The 23,265-nt window shown below is 43.3% G+C and overlaps 5 protein-coding genes across 30 annotated transcripts in view; 3 read left to right on the forward strand and 2 right to left on the reverse strand.

Moving 5' to 3' along the window:
* The first annotated feature begins 79 nt into the window (after positions 1 to 79).
* Positions 80 to 1,350, forward strand: LOC118504153. Its single transcript, XM_036038282.1, has 2 exons — positions 80 to 185; positions 273 to 1,350. The coding sequence occupies exon 2, from the start codon at positions 303 to 305 to the stop codon at positions 1,230 to 1,232; it is 930 nt and encodes a 309-aa protein (XP_035894175.1). The 5' UTR covers positions 80 to 185; positions 273 to 302; the 3' UTR covers positions 1,233 to 1,350.
* LOC118504154 (checkpoint protein HUS1) lies at positions 1,334 to 2,361 on the reverse strand. Its single transcript, XM_036038283.1, has one exon. It carries the CDS (start codon positions 2,250 to 2,252, stop codon positions 1,368 to 1,370), a length of 885 nt encoding a protein of 294 aa, XP_035894176.1. The 5' UTR covers positions 2,253 to 2,361; the 3' UTR covers positions 1,334 to 1,367.
* Positions 2,362 to 2,899: 538 nt separating this feature from the next.
* On the forward strand, positions 2,900 to 4,992 carry LOC118504150. Of its 2 annotated transcripts, XM_036038275.1 has the most exons (4): positions 2,912 to 3,582; positions 3,650 to 3,749; positions 3,825 to 4,633; positions 4,723 to 4,909. In XM_036038275.1, exons 3-4 carry the CDS (start codon positions 3,827 to 3,829, stop codon positions 4,762 to 4,764), a joined length of 849 nt encoding a protein of 282 aa, XP_035894168.1. In that variant the 5' UTR covers positions 2,912 to 3,582; positions 3,650 to 3,749; positions 3,825 to 3,826; the 3' UTR covers positions 4,765 to 4,909. The 2 variants fall into 2 exon arrangements, with proteins under 2 accessions (XP_035894166.1, XP_035894168.1); XM_036038273.1 differs by having other exon boundaries at positions 2,900 to 3,582; positions 3,825 to 4,992.
* Positions 4,993 to 5,202: 210 nt separating this feature from the next.
* LOC118504148 lies at positions 5,203 to 7,200 on the reverse strand. Of its 3 annotated transcripts, none has more exons than XM_036038270.1 (3): positions 6,613 to 7,200; positions 6,446 to 6,545; positions 5,203 to 6,370 (listed from the first exon to the last, which is right to left on the reverse strand). In XM_036038270.1, exon 3 carries the CDS (start codon positions 6,366 to 6,368, stop codon positions 5,304 to 5,306), a length of 1,065 nt encoding a protein of 354 aa, XP_035894163.1. In that variant the 5' UTR covers positions 6,369 to 6,370; positions 6,446 to 6,545; positions 6,613 to 7,200; the 3' UTR covers positions 5,203 to 5,303. The 3 variants fall into 3 exon arrangements, with proteins under 3 accessions (XP_035894163.1, XP_035894161.1, XP_035894162.1); XM_036038269.1 differs by lacking the exon at positions 6,446 to 6,545 and having other exon boundaries at positions 5,279 to 5,472; positions 5,562 to 6,370; XM_036038268.1 differs by lacking the exon at positions 6,446 to 6,545.
* A 437-nt stretch (positions 7,201 to 7,637) lies between these two features.
* The window catches only part of LOC118504145 (arrestin red cell), a 51,096-nt gene continuing 35,468 nt past the window's right edge, over positions 7,638 to 23,265 (forward strand). For 4 of the 23 annotated variants that reach the window (XM_036038243.1, XM_036038263.1, XM_036038247.1 and 1 more), the window contains exon 1: positions 7,855 to 8,160. The gene's annotated coding sequence lies outside the window, so the exon portion shown is untranslated. Of the gene's footprint in view, positions 7,655 to 7,853; positions 9,714 to 23,265 lie in introns of those variants that run through there. The other 19 variants (XM_036038251.1, XM_036038264.1, XM_036038255.1 and 16 more) reach the window with 10 other exon arrangements.

Genomic DNA, 23,265 nt, shown 5'->3' on the forward strand with positions numbered 1-23,265 from the left:
ATTTCGAGTAGATTCGTTCGAGCAGTTCGTGCGAGCCACAGCTGTCACACGCTTTGTTTATATTTGTTTTGGGAATGTCAATCGAATTCATAAAATATAAACAAAGCACGCATATTCCGCGAAATGCTGTTCGATACAGTTGGTGAACGTTAGTAAAGTTGTAGCAGAAAATTTTCAACTTTGTTGTAAGTGAACTCGATATTTCTGCTGTGTCCCTACTGCGTGTCGATTGTCTAGAAACGGTGGTGTATGTGTCTCCTATTTAATTCTAGATTCTCATAGAAACTAAAATTGTGGAGGCGATGTCACCGAAGGAGGAAAGATGCACGATGTGCGGCACGCTGGAAACAACGAAATGGCACATGCTGGACGACAAATCTGTTTGTGCCGATTGTCACGATGTTCAGCTAAATCCTTCGTACGAACCGCACGGCGAACGATCGCCCGAAAGGTTGCCTACGGGCAACATGCCTGAGCAGCAGGAAAATGATGAACTGTTGCACGAAGACGATATGGAGTTGCCAGCAGAGCATGCCACGATGCTCCCATGCACTCCGGAAAAAATGGACGCCAAGAAGCCACATTCGGGCGATGAACACGTGGATGTGGAGCAGAGTGGAGATTTAAACAATGCAGACGAGCAGGACGAACTGCACGAAACCATCACGACCCTCGGCATGTTTTCACCGCGACGCTTGCGGCACCGTGTTTGTCCGGTTCCGGAACCGGTACGGCGTGGATCGAAAAAGAACGGCCGAAATTGTCAAGGTTCGCGATCGAAATCGAGACGAACGCTCACGAAAAAGGTGGCCATTAAATCGCCCCGCGAGACAGCATCGACCAAAACCGTTTCGAAGGTGCATGATGACAACACCTGGTACCAGCTCGGGGACATTGTATCGATGGTCGATGCAGAGGACAATACCTATTACGCTCAAATTCGGGGACTGCTGGTGGACGCACACAACGAGAAGAGTGCAGTTTTGACTTGGTTGCTTCCTACGACGGCCAGCCCTCCACCGAACGAGGCATTTGATCCGGCCACGTATCTGGCAGGACCGGATGAGGATTTACCACGGCGGCTTACTTATATGAAGTTTGTTATGCACGCCCCGAGCAACTATTATCTGGATCGTACCAATCCATACCCGCGTCCGGAGTGTTACGGGCCGTCGAACACAACTCAGTCCGATAACCGTAACTACGTGTGGACCAGTATCACGAGTCGTTAGCGATAATTGCGATTCCGGTGCAGTCTAGTAGGTAGGAATATCTACTGATCGTATTTTTAAATTAGTGCATAAGAGCAGTTAATAGCATTAAACAGCATCGATTGAGAATTTTCTATAACATCTCTCCTTCACAATTTATTCAAAATTCGTAGCCGGTAATATGTAGTTTACAAACGCATTCTGTCGCATGTCGAAGCGAATGTTGAGCGCTTGTTCGTGCCGAAGATTCGCCGTCATTATCATATCGTAAAAATTGATCGTCTCAAACAGTGTCGCAAGCTTCTTCGTATCTACTCGACAGCTTGCCTCGGACAGGTTCGTTGGTTGGTCCTGTGGCTCGTGGTCGCCCGTTAGTTTGCGTGCGGGAACGCACTTGAGATTGCGGTAATGGCTCGCCACGGTCACCACTTCCGTTTCTACCACTAGCGATAGCTCGTCGTTTAGTGTGGCGTACAGCGTCACTGTTGGAGCGAGATTTTTCTTCTTATCCAGCAACGTGCGCAACGATTTCGCCGATGGCATAGCGATCGACAGGTCATACTCGACTTCGTGCGGAATTTCGTACTGATTCCACTCGCTGCGCGGTACCACCGTGACGGGAATGGCATGCTGTATCTTGGGCGTCAGGACGTCCTGATCGTTGCTGATCGTAGCGGACATTTCGACCGCCAGACAGGGCATGTGCGTTTTGATGAGCTTCAGCTTGATGTAGTCGACCGGATTGTTTCGCACGTAGGAAAGCGCCCGCAGAAAGCTGGCCGCCAGGCAGGTCATGTAGATCTGGTTGTGCTCACTGTCGATACCGTCCATGATGTACTCGGAGAAGAAACCGTCCCGCAGAGACGCATCGATCTCGCACCACAGATACTGTCCATCGTACGCTTCGGATTCGATCTGTAGAATTAGCTTGCCCGGCTGCACGTTGATGATGAGATTCTTCTGCATACGCGAGAAGGTGCTGATAACGTTGAGAAACTCTTTAATGTTGATGCCATCGTTCATAACTGCACGGAACTTCATGCTGTTGGAATTAAAGTACGGGATTCCATGTACGAAACGGTTTGTATTTATTTTTGTAAATAAACGGCTATTGCTGCCGGCTTTCTTGACGTTCCGCTGTGCTAACAAGGCCCAAGGTGAGTATAAGCAACGAGTTTTGAATTTGCTTTACCCAAGCAGCAAATGTTCAAACATTGGTTTGGAGACTTTTGGCCCTCAGACCAAAGTTAAATTCTTCCACTTTAATTTCATCACGTTCGATGACGAGAAAATTAGGCTAAAGTCTGATTTGATTTTATCGGCCAAAAGTTTTCAGTAGGCTTTTATATTTTTCTGATTAATTTTTACTCTTCGCGTTAACATTTAGCACATAATGTATCCGAGTCGATTTGTTGCAGAAAAGAGTTAGGTTGATAGACCCCGATTCTTTGCACCCTTGGGTTAAACCGAGCTCGGCGAACTCACAAGTTTACCCGTCAACCCAACGAGTTAACGCTTATGCTTTGTTGCATCCACCCACGGTTCGAACACGACTCCCGGTCGATCCTTGGAAAAAGTCCGATCCTTGGAAATATAGTCCAAATTCCCGGACGTTGGACTGTCTAAGGATAAATCAGCATTTTTTGTAGTATCACCACTGATTGTTGTTAATTGTTTTTTTTTTCGCCATCAAAAGCCACTACCATCTTTTTACAAGCCATGTTGACGTGAGAAATCTATTGTCTTTTCTAAAATATTTATTTTTCTTCTAAAATCTTAATACAGGGTTCACCGATAGATAGCATACGGCGAGCATACCTTAGCGGTTCGCGCAAACGTTTAAGATATCTGCGGCCATCGATAGCGATTCGCATGTACAATTAGCGACTGGCCCAAAATGGATAGCGATTCGCGTGCACACTTTAGTGAATGTCAGAATTCGGCGCGGTTTGAAAATAAAGGTTTATATGACCCAGGTTGAGGAGTCGAGATTGGAAAAAAATCGTTTAAATTTCGTTTTTTATGTAATTGGAAAGTTGTTGCGCACAAAAGTGATGTGAAAATTAATGTTCATTATTATAAAGCATAAATTTATTGATTTTCTGCGTTGGTTAAAAAAATAATAACAAAACTATGTGAAACATGAGAAGAACAGCCATGTGGAGATTTCAAACATGGACGTATATACACGAATTCAAAACTGATGCGATCTGGAAAAAAAAATCCGTTCAGGTAATGAAAATATTTAGCATATTGGTCCAGCAACCGAAGCGTTCACAGTTTTACCAAGCGATTAACAATCAGAGCATCATTTGCGGTTTCATTATACATTCCTTCGTTGTTTTTGGTTTTGGCAATCATCCTTTTAAAGGTACGAATTTCAGCACAATTAAAAAGTGCTACAACTAGAATTCTAATTGAATTTGAGTGATTATTAGGTGTTTGGCTACGATAGGAGCTCTTGCTTGTTGAAGTGCGCCCGTGCAACATTTTTATTGTCGGTAAATTTGTTTTATTAACGCACCGTGAAAGAATACAGTGAGTTTCAATAGCGGTATGTGCTGAAGCGAAACAACTGAGACACACATCGTTCTTTTTACTTTTTGCTTGCAGATATGAATTCCAGCCAAAGCTCTGTACAAGAGGAAAATGCAAGCAGCGCTATGCAAGCACCTCGCCGCCGAAAAACTACCAGCAACGAAGATAGAGAGCGCGTGGTAACGGCGTATGAAAACGGAGCCACTGCAGCTACGATTAGCGAAATGTTTAATTTGAAAAAACCGACTGTCCATGGTATCATCAAAAAATACCAAAACCAATGGCAAATCGAGGCAAAGAAGCGTGGTGGCAACAGATCTAAACTATTGTCGCAGCAAGCCGTAAATGATGTTCGGAACTGGATCGACGAGGACTGCACGGTGACGCTTAAAGCACTCGCAGAGAAAGTGTTCGAACAACACGGTGTTCGAGTTTCGTCCACAACCATAGCGAGGGAAATAAAAGGATTCAACTACTCTCTGAAGATGGTCAAACTGTTACCGGAGCGACGCAACACACCAACGACTGTCGAAGAAAGGAAACATTACGCTACACAATTTTATGAAATTGCGCGCGGAATTCCGGATAATGGATTAATCTATTTAGACGAAGTAGGATTTAACGTCAGTATGCGTACGCTAAAAGGACGATCGCAGAGAGGAACACCGGCCACCATCACCGTTCCACAGTTAAGGACTAGGAACATCTCCATCATTTGTGCTATGCATCGGTACGGCGTGCTGCTTTACACCACACACACTCGATCCGTAAACCGTGAACGGTTTATACAGTTTATTGAAGAACTAAAGCAAACCCTGCGATCGAAGAACATTAACAGCAGCTACTTCATAATGGATAATGTAGCTTTCCACAAAACACCCGCAGTAAGAGTTGCAATCGGAAATGATAGCGACAAACCTTTATATCTACCACCCTACTCACCATTCCTTAATCCTATTGAAAATCTTTTCAGCCAGTGGAAGAATTTTGTGAGGCGAAGCAATCCTTCAAATGAGGATCAATTGATGGAAGCGATTCGGAATGGATCCAGGCTAATAACCGCACAGGATTGCGATGGCTACATTTCGAATATGTGGCAATACATGTCCCGTTGTTTGAGGGGCGAAGAAATTTTAGATTAAGTTATGTATAAATATATATAAGATTACAAAGTAAGATTTTAGTTTTAATGTGTAACATATTGTACTGACGATTCTTAAAAAGATGAAATGTAAATAATGCTGCTGGATGAATTAAAATAACATTTCCGTTGCTTTCAATCACTATCTCATCCGAACATGCGATTTTGAGGTGATTAGTACGGCCAGGTCAGAGTGATTATAATTAAAATGCCAATAATTTTTTTCTTACACGTTCGGAACGGTATTCGAATCGCATGTTCGGATGAGATAGTGATTGAAAGCAACGGAAATGTTATTTTAATTCATCCAGCAGCATTATTTACATTTCATCTTTTTAAGAATCGTCAGTACAATATGTTACACATTAAAACTAAAATCTTACTTTGTAATCTTATATATATTTATACATAACTTAATCTAAAATTTCTTCGCCCCTCAAACAACGGGACATGTATTGCCACATATTCGAAATGTAGCCATCGCAATCCTGTGCGGTTATTAGCCTGGATCCATTCCGAATCGCTTCCATCAATTGATCCTCATTTGAAGGATTGCTTCGCCTCACAAAATTCTTCCACTGGCTGAAAAGATTTTCAATAGGATTAAGGAATGGTGAGTAGGGTGGTAGATATAAAGGTTTGTCGCTATCATTTCCGATTGCAACTCTTACTGCGGGTGTTTTGTGGAAAGCTACATTATCCATTATGAAGTAGCTGCTGTTAATGTTCTTCGATCGCAGGGTTTGCTTTAGTTCTTCAATAAACTGTATAAACCGTTCACGGTTTACGGATCGAGTGTGTGTGGTGTAAAGCAGCACGCCGTACCGATGCATAGCACAAATGATGGAGATGTTCCTAGTCCTTAACTGTGGAACGGTGATGGTGGCCGGTGTTCCTCTCTGCGATCGTCCTTTTAGCGTACGCATACTGACGTTAAATCCTACTTCGTCTAAATAGATTAATCCATTATCCGGAATTCCGCGCGCAATTTCATAAAATTGTGTAGCGTAATGTTTCCTTTCTTCGACAGTCGTTGGTGTGTTGCGTCGCTCCGGTAACAGTTTGACCATCTTCAGAGAGTAGTTGAATCCTTTTATTTCCCTCGCTATGGTTGTGGACGAAACTCGAACACCGTGTTGTTCGAACACTTTCTCTGCGAGTGCTTTAAGCGTCACCGTGCAGTCCTCGTCGATCCAGTTCCGAACATCATTTACGGCTTGCTGCGACAATAGTTTAGATCTGTTGCCACCACGCTTCTTTGCCTCGATTTGCCATTGGTTTTGGTATTTTTTGATGATACCATGGACAGTCGGTTTTTTCAAATTAAACATTTCGCTAATCGTAGCTGCAGTGGCTCCGTTTTCATACGCCGTTACCACGCGCTCTCTATCTTCGTTGCTGGTAGTTTTTCGGCGGCGAGGTGCTTGCATAGCGCTGCTTGCATTTTCCTCTTGTACAGAGCTTTGGCTGGAATTCATATCTGCAAGCAAAAAGTAAAAAGAACGATGTGTGTCTCAGTTGTTTCGCTTCAGCACATACCGCTATTGAAACTCACTGTATTCTTTCACGGTGCGTTAATAAAACAAATTTACCGACAATAAAAATGTTGCACGGGCGCACTTCAACAAGCAAGAGCTCCTATCGTAGCCAAACACCTAATAATCACTCAAATTCAATTAGAATTCTAGTTGTAGCACTTTTTAATTGTGCTGAAATTCGTACCTTTAAAAGGATGATTGCCAAAACCAAAAACAACGAAGGAATGTATAATGAAACCGCAAATGATGCTCTGATTGTTAATCGCTTGGTAAAACTGTGAACGCTTCGGTTGCTGGACCAATATGCTAAATATTTTCATTACCTGAACGGATTTTTTTTTCCAGATCGCATCAGTTTTGAATTCGTGTATATACGTCCATGTTTGAAATCTCCACATGGCTGTTCTTCTCATGTTTCACATAGTTTTGTTATTATTTTTTTAACCAACGCAGAAAATCAATAAATTTATGCTTTATAATAATGAACATTAATTTTCACATCACTTTTGTGCGCAACAACTTTCCAATTACATAAAAAACGAAATTTAAACGATTTTTTTCCAATCTCGACTCCTCAACCTGGGTCATATAAACCTTTATTTTCAAACCGCGCCGAATTCTGACATTCACTAAAGTGTGCACGCGAATCGCTATCCATTTTGGGCCAGTCGCTAATTGTACATGCGAATCGCTATCGATGGCCGCAGATATCTTAAACGTTTGCGCGAACCGCTAAGGTATGCTCGCCGTATGCTATCTATCGGTGAACCCTGTATATCATGTCCAACACCAAGGATATTAGCACTAGAGCAAACGCATTTATGCGTGTCACTTACTCAACAGAGGTTCGTAGTTTGATGCAAAAAAGAGCAAACTTCATAAATGTTTATCTTTCAGCTGTCTCCTAAAATCACCTAAATTCGAGCGTGAAGAAAAGCGAAAACGTTTGCCTCTTTTATTTCGGTGACTGGGCGCGTGATTACGGTTTATGAAAACTCTCCACACTTGGTCGTCTCGTGAATGGTGCTTGGGTCAATTATTTGCCGGATACCACCATTTTGTGGCAGCTAGCAACCTTGGTCGAATGGCTCTTGCCGAGAGGAAGAAACCAGGTTGTATCATGCAGCACTAATTGCTACAGGAGTGAAAGAGAAAGGCGAATCATTTTTGACAGTTTCGAAGGAACCATCGCTTGAGAGGGTTTCACTCAAAATCAACCAATTATGGTACAATTTCATGTGGAAAAGTTTTCTGTTCGCTAGAAACAAGTAAAACCAGTTGAGAAACCGAAAAGTTTCATCAGTTTGATGTAAAAAAGAAATTGTTTTACGTCTGGTACAAATATGGCTGACGGCTGTCAAACAGACAATGTGACAGGGATGCAAGAGTCGGGTACCACCTTGCCTGGAAGCACCTTGGGCAAGGATGCTTCACACACATTCCGTGCACGGCATCGAGTTGGAAGTGTGTTTCGTTATCTTGCATCGGAAGTGATCAATCACGGTGGTGTGCTGAGTCAGCGTAGAAAAGCAAAACTATCGGTTTCCAGCGTTTTTCCGCCGAGCTAGTACGATCCCTAGTCTTGTTTTCTGCACGGTACAGCGAATTTTGGTGTATGTGTACGGAAGCAAAGTCAATCCGCCCGTGCTGTGCTGTGTGTGTGCGTTTTGCCCGTGATATGTTGTCCATCGGCTAAACCCACTCTCGACGACGACAAAGAGAAGCAGAAAAGGTTCGCGTTGCAGCGCTGATTGTAGCAATAATTGAGTTTTGCAGTGCTTGAGGTGCTTAATGTCTCTGCCGTGTGTTTGTGTGTGTGTGTGTGAGCGTTTGTGGTTGTTGGCTGTATCACTGCGTCGGCCAGGAAAACAGTCACCCAAGAATGATACGGCTACTAGACGGCGGTCTGCCGCATCAAGCCGTCAAATGGATGGTGTCTTGTGAAAATGGAAGAAACAAAGTCGCATAGCAAAAGTGAATCATCAACTGCGGTGCCGAGCCGTGCCGAGGGCTGCTGGTGCAACATCATACACACGAAATGGATGCGTAGCCAAGTGCGGACCTTATTGTTATTATTACGCCCCGTGATAGTGTCTCCAGCTCCATACTAGCGTATAGCGCGGGCGCTGACGAATGCGTATCGGTGGAGAAAAACGGTCCGTCACCCATCTTCTTGCGGTTTGCTATGTTGGCATTCTGACCCTAGAATTATCGCAGCTCCCTGTCCCAGTTCCGACCATTTGGTTCCCGGTTACGAGAAGCAAGACACGACGACGAATCGATTCGCGTGTGTAACATGTCGGGGACATTTTCCAGAACAACGCGTGACCCACAGATTCGGACCACGCTGAACGTGTGCCTGCCTTGATCCGAGATTGTTCCGTGTCAAATGCACTGATTGATCGATCGGTCGGTCCCGGCTAGGCTAGGGCTAGGGTGGTTGGGGCTGCTGCCTTTTCTCTGTTTCTTTTGGCAAATCGCCCCATCACGACAAGAGATAGTGTGCCCCCCCTTATTCTGGGCTGACACGGGCCGTTTCGTGTGCTCATAAAAGCAGAAAAGAATTGCATGGTAATTATCCCACGCTTCACGGCGACACACATTTGGTATGTCATTTTTGTCGGGGTCTTCGGGGCGCCACCTTTCGCCAGTTTCGAATCAAACCAATTGAGCGGACCATTCCAGGCTTTAGCAGCGCTGGAAATCCCACTGTCCCCAAGGTAACGGGTTACTCGTAAACGAGAAGAGTAGGCCATGCAACACGGTTGATTCGCTGCTTTGCTTATCTAAAGACCACAGAAGCAACCTTGCGAACGGGTCGGGTGGCCAGGCTGCCACAACAACACGATGGGATTGTGTTTAAGTTTTCATCACCATGTGTGTGTGTGTTGTTATCTACGGTAGTGCCTTCGGACATCCGTATCTGGTCCGTGTGTGTACAATTCCGCACACGTGTACGCAGAATCGTTTTGCGAGACACCGACTGCACAACGCTGCACTATTGTGTGCTTGTCTCCGGGTTTGGTTCTACTGGCGATGATACGAAACTACGTTCCGGTTCCGGGTTTAGGCAGGAGTATATTGACCAGAGATTGAATTTCGGAAGGCTTTTGCTTCGGGTAAGCTCATGCGTTTGTGCGTGCTACTCAGTTCGGGAGGAAAATATGTGCCGGGTGTTTGGAGCAGTAAACGGTGTACATCGATGAGAAACTGGAATAACTATTCAGAAACCTTCGAAGGCGTCAAAGTGTGGGCATTAGCATCAGCATTCATCATTCTCAAAAGGTGAGTAAAAATACAAATAAAAAAATTAAACGCGGCAAAACGTATTTTTATTGATGTTGGTTACAATTATCATAATCAATTTATTTGCTTTGGGTTTAACTTTATGTATGTATTCAAATCAAGTAAATCGCCAAAATCGTGTTCTGGACCTTTGTTTGAACTTAAGCTTATAGTTAAATATCCAAGTTATGGTTTGCAACTCTTTATCTAAAGGAAGACCCATAATTTTGATCCAAAATGACATCTTTATCGTCTTTGTCACTATAAACCTTAGGACGTCTTACTGGCCTTCTTGACTTATCAAACTCATAGATGGATAGTCAGTCCCGGGTACATGAAGACGGTTCGGATGGTCCTCGTTCCTGCCATGTGCAAACTGGCACCGACACCGTCTCGGTCACCAGACATTCCTAATGACATCGGCTAATTATTACTCAAGAAACCGATAGGTTTTTACTATAACTTGGACTGGACGACGTATTGCGATTCAGTATCGGTGTCTTTCATTGCGTCCTCAAAGATTGTAATCCTTTTTCAAGATTAAAATATCATGCCTATTATTTTGCATGCTCTGCTCCTTGGTCCTAATTTCTGGGAGGATAATCACAGATCCATAGTTTTATCCCATCAGATTCTAGTTGTTTGGAGTTTTCAATTGCAAGTAGTTAAAATTGCCTCATCAACTTCTATTCCTTGATCAGCAGGAATTATAAGTACTAGTCGCTTATAATACTAACGAATCTTGAATCGGAAGTTAAAGACTGTCTTGATCCTTAAATGATTTAGATTTACAATTAAAACCCAACACACGCACGATAAAAAAGCCATATGCTAGTTTTGTGGAGCTAAAAAACATTCCATGGAAAATCCTTAAAATTTGTCTAGTGTTTTAAATACTTACATTACTCCGATACCAATTAATACTCGGAAAGTCATTTCGGCAAATCAATCGAAGGTGTAATGTTGTACCATTTTTCCTCGCCATGGAACGACTCAAAGTAAAGCTCTTCTCAATTTTTTTCCCGCCGTTTAACCTATCGTGCCCTCCCGTTTTAAATTATCAACCATTTGTCAGTTAGCGTACGGTGTCGCACCATTAATTAACTATTAATTAGGCCTAATGCGAATCGTTTCCCAGCGTAATCAGTGAATCGAAACGACTAATCGGTTGAAGGACCCCGGCCCACGTGCTCCGTTTTTCACAGTACCTTAAGCCAGCCATCGCCAATCGGCCAATGGCAATGTGTATGTGTGTGCTTGCATGGCTCATTTAAATCAACCCAAATTGATCTGTGAGCTTTCGAGATAAAGTTACGCCCTACCGATTGACAGTTTTGAATGTAGGAGGACCTGCCGCTGGTGGTGAGGTTAGTGGTGGTGGGACCTTGATGAATACGTAAATCTTTACATGCAAACATTTGGCGCCAGACTGTTTTTCCCGGTATTTCAACATCATTAAACAACCCTTTCCCGGGTGTGATGTGCTTCACCGTAGAGGCCTCTGGAATGGGCTTGAATGGGCTTTATGCAAGTACGTAATGAATTTCGCGAAATACAGCGCCGCGTGGTTGATGCGCAATACAGGCAATCCGTCTATTTCACGCAAGGATAAAGTTACTAATTACACGACGCAACAAACAAAACGGCATCAAAAAGCATCAAGTACTGCCAGAAGTGTATTACTGCCGGTAGTGGGCATTATTAATGTGAAAGCTCTGCCGGCTGATGCCCGGATGATGAACGCACGGTCATATGCGTACCCGGTGCCGAGTTAAATGGTGTTAAAGTTCATGATTACAGCCAGCCAGCCCGCACGCGGACGTGTGGGAAGGGTGTTAATGATGAAGCATACATTAAAGGGTCACAGGCCAGCTTTCCACAAGTGCGGCATTACGAGCAAGTGCAACAAACGTTTGACCCCTTTTGGTTAAGCAGAAGGGTCCGGGAAGCCTCTAAAGTACTGCTGCAATTTGCAGACATTATTCATTTGTTTTCCATGCTGCTGGCTACTGGCGGGCATCAGTTGCGGGGTGAGAACGCAGCAGAATGCCACCTTTTTTGGCTTCATTCATCAAACCAGCTTCCATTTGGTGAAACACTTTCGAGTTGCAGTAGCAGCACATCCGAGAGAAGAAAAAGACCCCCCCCCCCCTCAAACTCGCCTGACCTGATTCTTGACGATGAGCTGGTCCGGTGGTAGACTTCCAAATTTCTGCCAAATTTGCTCTCGGAGCAAAAAAAAAACACATTGCCATACACAAAGTGTTATGTTCCGCTGGCCGAGACGTGGGAGAGCAATCGAAAAAGAGCAAAAAAGGTTCCAAAATATCTGGGGAAATAAAATAAATAATCCGCTTCACTCGAGAACCGCGCGCGCACATTCGGGCGGTGGGAGGCCAACGCCCCCGTTAAGGTACTCCTGGGAGGATTAGCAAACGCCTTCATTCACGAAGCCGGGAAGGGGCTTTTGCGGCCTGGGGATGCTGCTGGCAATGATGGTCAATTTGTTGCAAGGCAATCAATGTTTCCGTTTTAGCTTGGACGCGATCCAATCCGTGCGCTCTGGAGAAGGGGGGACGAGAACGAATGAGGGGTGCGGTGGTTGGTGGCCGTTGTGTTCTATTTGTAAAATTATTACACCGTTCCCGTAGTTTCTACTGCCACTGTAACCGCCGACCGACTTCCATCCAGGCCAGCAGGCAGCACTACCCCGTACCTAGTAGCAAACCGCTGCCGAATGAATCTGTACATAACCACCAGTTTTGGAAAGTGTTTATTTTTAACAGCACCATCATCCGTGAATCTGATGCCGTGCCCGTCCATCTATCGTTCTCCAGTGAGCGTTGCGTCTGCAGTGGAGTGCAGTTTGGTAGAGATTTGGGTCGATTCGATCGAGGAAAAATAATCCGTTCGTTCGAGGTTGAGGGAAGCAACAACAGCAACATTCGGGCAGGGCAACACGCGGTACGCTTGTTCTTGATAAAACGGGAAACTCATGAAGTTATAAGTTACTTTCAGATTCGTCTACTATCCTTATTATGCTCTAGTTGGTTTAAAATTTGGGAAAAATTAAAGAAAATAATACTTCTTGCATTGTTGTTTTGAGACCTTCACTTTTAGATCTATTAGGGTTAGAATTTAGAAACTCTAGTTTCGCTGTGTCCAGTGGCAGATCAATCTAGGTGCGGAAAGAGCTTTCACTCGGGGCCTCATCGGTGAGGGAATCCTGTTGTTTCCCTCTAATATAACAATTAGAGGGGCCTCAACTGCCATTCTGCTCGGGGCCTGCAAATATCTTGGCCCACCACTGACTGTGTCCATTGATATACCAACCAGTGATTAGTTAAAAACTATTTTATTTATTTATCAAATCTAATGACTTGGCGTCGTAGGGGCTCTTAAATTATTCTGTTTCATTTAATTTTATTTTTTAAGAAAAATGTGAAAAAATGATTCGAAAACTTTATCCAACTATAATAATTGACTATAGATTAAGGAGTTGATTCTTTGGCAACTACAACCTCGTAAGGTCCGGGCCTGTTTTTTTCTGGCCTTCCTTGTCTTGATTTTACCCGTATCTGGTTATAAAGAATTGATAAAGCTAGAAATAAAATAACTCCCATTTATTTTTAAGAAGGGTTATTTTTTGCTATCAGCATTCCGGAGCTAACTTCTATGTGAAGTTTAGCAAAGTTTAAGAAGTTTATCTATAGTGCTGAAAAGTGAAATACCATAGTTCTAATGTTATTGCCTTGTTACTTAAATTCTCAACATTTTTGATAGAGTTAGAGAAGAGAACAAATAGTAGTAGCTCTCCACAGGTTTTCACCGACCTAAATCCACAGGTATAATGAGCTGAAAAAGTTTTAAGAGTTCTAGGGGCGTTTGTGAGGCTGAATGGAGTGTATTAGTGATGGAAAAATCGGCTCAGATCGGCTTCAGTAAAAAGTGGAGCTGGCTCTTCTCCGACCGCTCCCGAGCCGGCTCCACTCCGACAGCTCCAGAGATGGCACCGCATCGACGGCTCCGTAGCGCCCATCACTAGACTACATGGTTCGGAACATACTGTATACGCTAAAATCAAAGTCCTTAAGAGCTCTCGAATATCTCTGTATCGTTAACAGATGATTCGGAACATGTTAAACACTTGCAAAATTAAATAATTATCAGGTGATTTGTTACGCGTAAACCGATCTGACGGATGGTTTTGTTAAAATTTTTAAATAAAACCAACTAAATTCAACAACAACAAAAAAAGTTTTAAACTTGTTTCTAAAAACATATCAATTTACGGTGTAAACATGTGTGTCTGGCTACCGTCAACACCTTTTCGGATGATTAATTCCGAATGGTTTTAGTTCGCTTAGAGCGGGGCCCGTAGAGGATGTTGTTTGTTCGTGCGGTGTTGCTTCTGACACATAACTACCAGCCATTCGTCCAAACGCAACCGAATCGAGCGTTGGTGCATTCTGGCAAGTTGCCCAGCCTCCTTTCCCACCGGTCCGGCAAACACCACCGGTGGTAATTGGAAGATTCAACCAACTGGATATGTTGAATCTCATAGCTCGAACATTGCGGGCGCTCATTTCGGTCGACTGTGTTTCGGTCGACAAATCGTAACATGTCCCGGTTTGGACAGTTTACAGATTCGCGCTTGCCCTGTCCCTTTTTTGATGTGATTTCTTCCACAGCACCACCTATGGGTGTGTGTCTGTGTTGGTTGAGTGCCACTTTCGTTTTCGTTTCGATCCATAGCATCTGAACGCCTAACTAGTACTTGGATCGATTGGCTCGCTCCGCCGGTCCTTCGCCGCTGATTGAGTTGTGTCCTTCGGTGACGATGTGTCATTTGATTTACAACGATCCACTGTTTACTCTCCGTCGCGTTACAAGCGACGACCCTTCTCTCGCCATGTGAGTAGCAAAACGTCAATGCAACATCGCACCACTCCATCACGACACCGAATGCGCCATATCGGCTTAAGCTGCGTTTCAAGTTCACGTCCCCGTTTATGCGTGCGCCAAAAATGGTAGTCGTAGCGACTTAACTAATTCCATTTGTTGAACCAGATCCATCGCCTGCCGTGTGTGTGTAATACTGAACTGATTGATGCTGTATTACATGGTGGGAAAAGCGATCGCTACAGATGTTTTGCGATACGCTTTGTATTGCATTTTGCAAAAAAAAAGAGCCGAATAAGGTGACTTTTCAAATGATCTTTAAAGAAGTTTGTTTAAATGCTTGTCACCTTGTTTTTGGCTGAACATTTATAAGTAAAATCATGGCGTACAAGATATTTGATAAAAAAATAATGTTCTAGCGATTTATGAATACTGTTGTGAAGTGGACAATTCGCTGGTTGGACTGGAATCTGCTGCACCTTTCCGGCATCTTTCAAGTTGAAATATAATTTTTCCAGAATGTACTTGACATCTTGCTTATTTTATTCATCAGGAACGGTATGGCCGTATTCCTAAGTCCAGGAATATCTCTATCATTGCTAGTTGCTATAGAAAAGTTTACAAGGTTTTCCTTACTAAAAGATTCATAATGCAAGTAATAAGATTGGGTATTAGAGGTCTAGAACATATGGCCAACAATGTTAAATTTTAAGTTTTACAAAGCGGTCCAGTCACAATCGAATCGATCGAATCCCATCCACACCATTCATAGCCTAGAAAGTCATTATGAATAAGTCTAGTAAGTTAAGATTTTTCTGGCATGATCTATCACGTCCTTAAGCCTAGAAAACGAGGAAGATGTCACTGAAGTCAATCAAATATTGAGAAGCAATTTTTATGGAATGCAGCATTGAGCTGTGGTCCGGTGGCCGAGGCGACAGCGGCGCCAGTCTTTACACGGCAGAGCCAGGGTTCAAATCCCATCCAGACCGCCTCCCCGTACGCAGGGCTGACTGCTTTAGTACGGGTAAAATTAAGTCACAGAAAGCCAGAAATGGTGGCAGGATGAGACATCTCGAGGTTGTAGTGCCAAGGAAGAAGAAGAAACTATCTTAATTGTTATCAGTTTTCTGAGGGAAATGTGTATTTCTGAGGAATGTCAAATTGAACTGGTATTTTAGGTGTTTTCCAGATAGTTAGCTCATATGGAAATGCTTGGGTAATTCCTGTGTTCTTTAAAAAAAGGGCTACGAATTGATCTAAACTTTGACAGAGCTGACTATGTCCTTGGACAATGCTTTAGTCCTGCCATTACTGAGATACTATTGTTTTGAAATGCTACTTATTCTTCAGCAGACTCTAGGCATCACTCAAACACTGGGGTCTATGATAATCCAAGTCAGCTTGTGCATGCGAATTTTGAGCTTTTAAGGGTGATATTCTGCCAGCTCTCCATACAAAATTGGTAATTTTTTCGAGCTTCTTTGACAAGGTAGGCACATCTTCCCGGTGCTCGACATTGAAATAAAAAAAATATTTAAGAAATTATAACTTTTGTGGCGCTTTTTATGCAGTTACGTAGCTTTATGAGAGAAATTGATTAAATAATAACAGAATTTTTAGCTGAAATCTTCATTAACCCCATCTCGGACCCTTACCTCTCACCGTTTGTGGGTTGTTCAGAGACCATACGTTTATGGCACCGAATTACCGCCAGTAACCGTTTTTATTATTCTAAACAAATTAACACTTAATTGGACAAAAATTTACTGCGTCTACACAATCTTGCAAGTTGCTTACCGGGGACCGTGTGTTTGGAAGTTTTTCCTACCAAACACCAGCTAGCTAAATCGGACAGTGCGCAATACGTTTTCATTGCGTGCCTGTCTATCGCATCTGAATTTATGGCTATCTGTCGATTTAAGAGGCTCGATACGGACAAGTAGGGAAAATAAAGTTTTACCAAAGTGTTGGGAAGTCGAAAAGCGGGCGTTTGCCTTATTGTGTGCACTTACATTAGACGCCCCGGGTGCCATTGTGTGGCAGGCAGTATTCGTGCATAATTCGTGCGAGTTCTAGGCATACACACTCAGGGGAGCAGCAGCGGCAGCAGCGTGTTGAATTGCGTGCAAATGCGGATGGAAATAAATGGCTTCCAATTCTTATCCACAAATAGCATTAGTGTAGTCATTCTCGATTGTTGTTTTTTAGCTGCTGTTACTTGGGCACCACCGCCAAACGAAGCTGTTTATTCTTGTGTGTGTGGTTTGCTCGGAGTTTTGGACTGCCTGGAACAAAAAGTTTTTGATCTTGATCCGCTTTAAATCCCACAGTTTGATGTGAGAGCTGTTTCAGGAAGCGCCGACAAAGTCAACCATCTTAATTCGCCATTTGAAATGGCATCGGGTAAAGTTTTTTATTTTGTAAAATTGCGGGGATAGCTTTGGTTGCGATGTTTTGCATACAAAAAGAGATTTGTTTGATGTAATTTTCGCCACTTCATTGCGGCAGATACGGCTTTGTTTCGATAATTGATGCTTTAGACAATGTTTTTATGGCACTCGTCGACGTGCGTTAATGAGCAATAGCAATACCCAGCCATTTGTTGAAGTGTTCGTTTTTTGACCCACTTGCAAAGTTGGCTCGTTTGCTATTTAATCGGTTAAAATTAATTTGTTTAGCGGCGTGGGCGTGTGTTGCCCGGTGAAAAATCGACCTTAAAAATTGCTTCGAGAAGAACCGAACAAGGACTGGAACCACGACTCCGATATCCTTTTGCGTATCGACGACTGGCAAACCTCACTTTTGGCATTCTTTTCGATCACGGTCCCCTCGTCCTCGGGAACCTACCAGGGGCACCCAGGGGCGTTGATTCGATTTGCCGCTGGAGAAATGATGAGAAAGCACTTTAAAACTCAATTTGTGGTATGCTTTCGTGGAAAATTTGTACGGCCCCTAGTCTAGTTTCTTGCGGCTATTTGTTGTTGTTTTTTTCTCGCTCTCTTGCTTCCTGTAGAACATCTTCCATGGCTCTCGCATGATTAGATGTATGGGTTTCCTGTATCTAAGTTAGAAAAGTTGAGGCATTTTGGTTTGCGTGCGTGCGCGTGTTAGTGTTGGTTAGTATCTTCTGTGATGTTGCTGTGTACATTGCTGGCTTTTTTGTTTGGTTTCTGTCCCTCCGATTACCGCTGCTGGTTTAGCGAACGGACAATTTCATCCCGTTGTGCGATCCGTTCCTTCGGTTCCGCTCCACCTTTGCTCATCCCCTTCACCGGGGGATGTGCATTCAATCGACCTTGGATGGGGTGTGGGACCGGATATTTGTGCTGAAGTAAAATGGAATATGCGATCTAGTTACGCACGGTAAAGTTTTAGGCAGAATGTTTGGAACAATTTTGATCATCCACGATCAACATGTTTGTGTTTGTGTGTGTGTGTGTGTGTTTTTATTGGGATCTGGCTTTCGCATTCCGGCCGAACAAAAGAGGGTAGTATTCGGATATGTTTCTATTAAGAGCAGCTGCAAGATATTGCACTGGCCAGGGCAAGATATTTTCAAAAATATATTAAAATATGCTTTTGTGGACGATAAAAAAAAGTTGGACTCCCAGAGGCTTGAGTGTTGCCCTGGAAAACGGAATTCAACGAAAAGGTGATTGCTTTCGTTCTATTTCAACGAATTGTTATACATGATTAACCACTGATGAAGTTTGTTTATTACGGTTCAAAGTCGCTGCGTGAAAAGTTACCCTCTAAGTCTGATTATGGATAGGAAGTTGAAGTTTTCCTTTACTTTTGATTCTACTTATTTATGTTATAATTATGGTTACGCACCATCAGGTGCACCCTGGAATGGTCTTTCATGTTTATAACTTAAAGATGGTTCAATTTTCAATTCTGCAATCATTCAAAATAAGGAAAAGAAAAAAGAGAACTAATGTCCGGTGCCATTCTCACGACATCCTGGAGCCTGGCGAGTCTAAATTGCAGTACTACGGTGATCCTCGTAAAGCTCGTTATTATAGCGACTTCTTGGTTATCCTTCCATGTGGCCAAATATCCTACTGAGGATCTATCTCTGGACACTTAAAGGATATCAACAGTTTTGGATAGAGTCAATATCTCAGAGGCGTATGTCAGCATTAGAACTATGCAGGATCTATACAGTCCCAGATTCGCTCGTTGCCCGTTGTTAAGTGTTAACTTTTGATTAACCAGAAAGTTAATGGTCTGGACGACTTTAAAGGTACTTTACGACTTGAAAGGTTTATCACCCATACATAGATAGGTTTTTCAATTGATTTTTATGCAATATCTAGCTTAATTTAGTGAATTCTTCATTTGAATATAGGTGGGCGACATTAAAAGACATCGTTTGTCTGGCATTAATTCTATAATGCAAAACAAGGTAATAACTGCAGCCGTGGTCTGAGGGATCACGGTGATTTTGAATTTTTTAAAGAGACAAGTGTATAAAACCTTCACTGGAGTTGTTGAGGGGAAGGCCAGTTACGAACAGACACAGAGATATGTGAGATATGAAACGACGAACGACGACGAACCATGATTGGATACCTAGGATAGGATCATTCGTCCAACGGAGTAGCCTAATTTCATAGCGAGTGAGTTTCCGTTGGATCGCGTTGGTTAGCAGGTCCACGGATCATTATGGTTTTCTCCTCGTTAATCTGCAACCCGAGGTTTTGGAGTCGTCTTCCCGCACCTTACGTTAAGGTTAAGGTGATAGGACTGAAATATTTCAGTCCTTTCATGTATCTCTGAACCGTTTCGCACACATTCCCTTAGGCAAATCGTTTATTTAGTTATTAAAATTCTATTTATAACACATTCATTATTTAACATCCCATATTGTTCTGCACACTCGCATCAAGTGTGTACAGCACAGCTACTCGAGAATTAACCATACCAACAAAAAAAATCATCGTTTGTTTCGCTTCCACTGGGTCTTAGAAAGCTAACGAAAATGCTTCTACGACCGTAATTCTAGGTACAGTCTTAAACGCTTAAGAACGATGCGTACTTAGCCGCAAAACCCACGCAAACCAACCAAATTTCGAGCTGAGTTACGTTATTACCCTTCTCATACTCAGAAAATCTTGTTATTATCGTTTAACCCTCGGTAACAGGTAGCGTAGCATAGCAAAGAAGGATTATGCATGCGCTGGATTACAAAAAGCTTGAGCTTGAGCTGTTCTTGATTCCAAATTACTCCCACACAACCGCTGCTTGAACAAGGTTCAAATAATGCGATTAACTGAAGATAGGCATGCAGCAGTTAGTTAAAGTAGACAAAAAAGTAACAATTTCACACGGAATGGGACATAACCATTTAATGTGTTTCGCTAGTTGGTGGGTACAATGTAGTTAGATCAACCAATGCGGCCCACGGTCGGTGTTGTGAAGTAGAAATGTTTAACGGCTTCCACGAACGCACACTTCGGTTAGATAAATCGATGTCATGCTTGCTTTTCTGGCGCGCCACGTTCCCGGGTGATGGTGAGGATGATGGTTTCATCTACTCTCGTTACAGTGGGATGCCATTTCGAAGTTATCATACCTTAGCAGTCGATAACCGTATGAGTAGATGCATATTCACTATGCACCGCCGGTGCGAACGGAAACTGCCGGGAAAGGAACGACGCAGCGTTGTGCGGCACAACGCAATGAAGTGACGAATTTGAAATGGCCATCGATTTCCGTCGTTCGTCGGACGCTGCGTTACTGGTTGCGGTGCCACCGATGGCGTTGGTGTGTCTGGTGCGTGTTTGGAATCGGTAACACATTCTCCGGCATAGGTGCATACTGAATGCATTTTCCCTTTCTCGTCGACCAAAGGGATTGGGTTCGTCCATAGATGGAAGCGAGGAGGTTCACATATGAAAATAAATCTACCGAGCTATCGGAAGGTACGAGAAGGACTTTGTTACACCCGTACCTTTCACTTTACCGTGGTTTGGCTTTAAAACGTCAGGGAATGTGCTCCCATTGCCCAGCAGGTCATTGGCCAATGGCTAGAAAATTCAATATTTCTACCAGATTCTACATGTGGGGCCGCCACAAATACATTATACCGACTGGGTGGCGGCCCCACCACATCTATGTGCTGCATAATGTGCGGTGAATGTTTACGGGGTCGCCGAGGTGAGAAAGAGTTTGTGACCGAGACCCTTGCTGATGTTTGGTTTCCCATCCCATTCCAACCCAGAAGCGGTGGAACATTGTAAAAGACAGGTGGCTATCATGCGAACAGCCGATACGTACAACAGACTGCAATAACATCATCCACTAACAACAGGTACATTGGAAGCATCCTTGCTCGGAGATAGTAGCGCGCTTGGTAGTTTTGAACTCAGATATGGCATCGGTACGTGCGATAGATTTCGATCAGAGGTATGGCAATTGTATTCGGGTTGGTCTAATGGAGTACTGGCTGAGAGGCTGTAATGTTTGTGATGACAACAAGAGTTGCTGGAGGTCGTGGCAGCGTTTCGGACCACTGCCAAACCGGAACGAACGGTCTCGGGAGGCGTGAGTGAGCAGTAGTGCTCATGGAAATCGGTACCTCATATGTCTTGCCGAGACATGCTTCAGTATCACCCTTTCCTTGTGAACCTATCGAAATGGATATCAATACCGGGATTGTTCGTTGTACAGTCCCTGTAAACCTAATGATTACTTTACAATGCAGTACAGTAGTTGGATGGGCAATATCCGCTGAATTCACGAGACAAGAGTTGGAATCTTAATGATGGTAATGTTGTTCTTGGAATTCTATTCATGGAGTCGTAATTTATTGTGTGATTGGACTGGATTTATTTTAAATAACCTTATTACTTCCATTTTCAATGTTTTGCTTAACGTTTCATATTTTGTGTGGACGCCTGAAGATATGCAATATTTTCAGTTTGTCGAGTTTTTCAATTTTTGTGTGGCGATCTATAATTACGGGCGGACCTGGCTAAGTTGCTTTTTAATTCTTATATCAGCATTGTTGAGTTGAAGTAGATCTAGAATAATAAGACTTTAAAAAATAGTTTTAAAAATATAGATTGTATACTTTCAGGCGTTTAAAATTAGACTCATAGATAGCAGGGAAATTAACTAAAAACTCATTAATACATACAACAAAACATTCCCTTTTGAACTTTAAAATCGTAATCATAAATCTTCGTTGCGAGTTTAAACGCTGTCTGTTTTTAAAATTGCTACACAATGTTCACAAATTGGATACACAAATGAGTTCGCCTAGAATTATGCTGTTGCCGTTTTGTCGACTTCCCCGAACACGACAAATATGGGAGAATATGCAAAGAATGTAAAAAGATCATTATCTGCAATAATCAACTGTTGAATGGATAACTTTTCCCTGACATCTTCCCACCGGGAACGGGGGACCGAGACACCGAACTGTTCCGTTCGGCCGTCCTTTATAGCTGCTATGGCCTGTTATTTTGCACAAGAGCAGCAAGAAGGGAACACCGACAAAAATTCGTTACCATGCGGAAAAGGCAGGAAAGATGACACCACGGAGCGAATCTGTGGGTAGCTGGTAGGTGGCGAGACCGGTGTGTGATTTGCCCTTACGGGCGGTGTATACAACAGGTTTTTCTAAAGTTCAATGGCACTCTAATCAGCCTATTGCCGGCTTCCGGTTGATTGACGTTCGTTTCCTTCCCGTGAGACACGATGAGAAGCACCTGCACACCATGGTTTCCCTTCATATCCAGGTTACCCCTCCCCCAAGGGCATGGGGCTGTTCCCCTTCATTGCCACCCGACCCGTCCTTTCACCACGCGCGAGGCAACAGGCTGGCTGGCGAGACTTTTTGGTAGTCAAGTTTTAACATTTTGCAGGCGGCGCTGTCTAGAGGCACGAGGTCCGGACGGGGGGCCACCACGGTTGTTGTTTTGTGCGCTGTCTATAAATGATGGAATTTTGACGGGTTGTTTGAATGTTTGTCGGAATGTTTGCTAGCTTTGCAGAAGTTTCCGCGCAGAAATTCATAGTAAATAGGTCCTGTCAAGTAACTAAGAATTTCTTTCACTTTAGTATATAATTTTCCGAATTTCGGTTCCAGGGACTGGGTTTTTTTTGTATGTACGTCGCAATTAAATTGGTCTGCGTTTTTTTCTTCTATTTTTATTTGCGATTCCAATAACTTCACGCGCGAAGCCTTGTTTTGCCATCGGAAGTTTTGCTTTGCGATAAACTGTGACTAAACTGTGCCCTAACTTCGGCCTAGCTGGCTCTTTTCTTTTATGTATTCCTAAAACATCACTTTTCAGCATTCGCGGTGAGTGTATGGCACGGAAGTGGCATGTCCTGTGGTGGAGCATTGAATTGAGGAACAAAATCCCTGGGTGTGGAGGTGCGGTTTCCTGTTGGTCAATAGTCCTGGTTGATGGATATTTTAGGACCGAAAACCTGTCGTAAACATCACATCAGTGTACTAAAAGCTTCACGCTAAAGCTCTCTGCTTCGCCATTGTTTCGTTACTTGCCCAACCGTTGGGAACCTGACGGGAGAAAAGCGTAGGAGATGATGTTTTTTGTTGTTGTCACTGTGGTGTGGGTCAGCATTTCAAAGTTATATTGAACCATGGGAGGGGGTTTTCGGCCGGTAAGGA

This window comes from Anopheles stephensi, chromosome 2 (assembly GCF_013141755.1).
Source record: "Anopheles stephensi strain Indian chromosome 2, UCI_ANSTEP_V1.0, whole genome shotgun sequence".
Classification (NCBI taxonomy): Eukaryota; Metazoa; Arthropoda; class Insecta; order Diptera; family Culicidae; genus Anopheles; species Anopheles stephensi.

What these genes read in the sequence shown, in the direction of transcription:
- LOC118504153 (XM_036038282.1), top strand. Translation starts at nt 303, where the DNA reads ATGTCACCGAAGGAGGAAAGATGCACGATGTGCGGCACGCTGGAAACA.
- LOC118504154 (XM_036038283.1), bottom strand. Translation starts at nt 2,252, where the DNA reads ATGAAGTTCCGTGCAGTTATGAACGATGGCATCAACATTAAAGAGTTT.
- LOC118504150 (XM_036038273.1), top strand. Translation starts at nt 3,827, where the DNA reads ATGAATTCCAGCCAAAGCTCTGTACAAGAGGAAAATGCAAGCAGCGCT.
- LOC118504148 (XM_036038268.1), bottom strand. Translation starts at nt 6,841, where the DNA reads ATGAGAAGAACAGCCATGTGGAGATTTCAAACATGGACGTATATACAC. An exon ending in TGGCAATCATCCTTTTAAAG is followed by an intron (nt 6,371 to 6,612) that starts GTACGAATTTCA and finishes TTTTGCTTGCAG; the next exon opens with ATATGAATTCCAGCCAAAGC.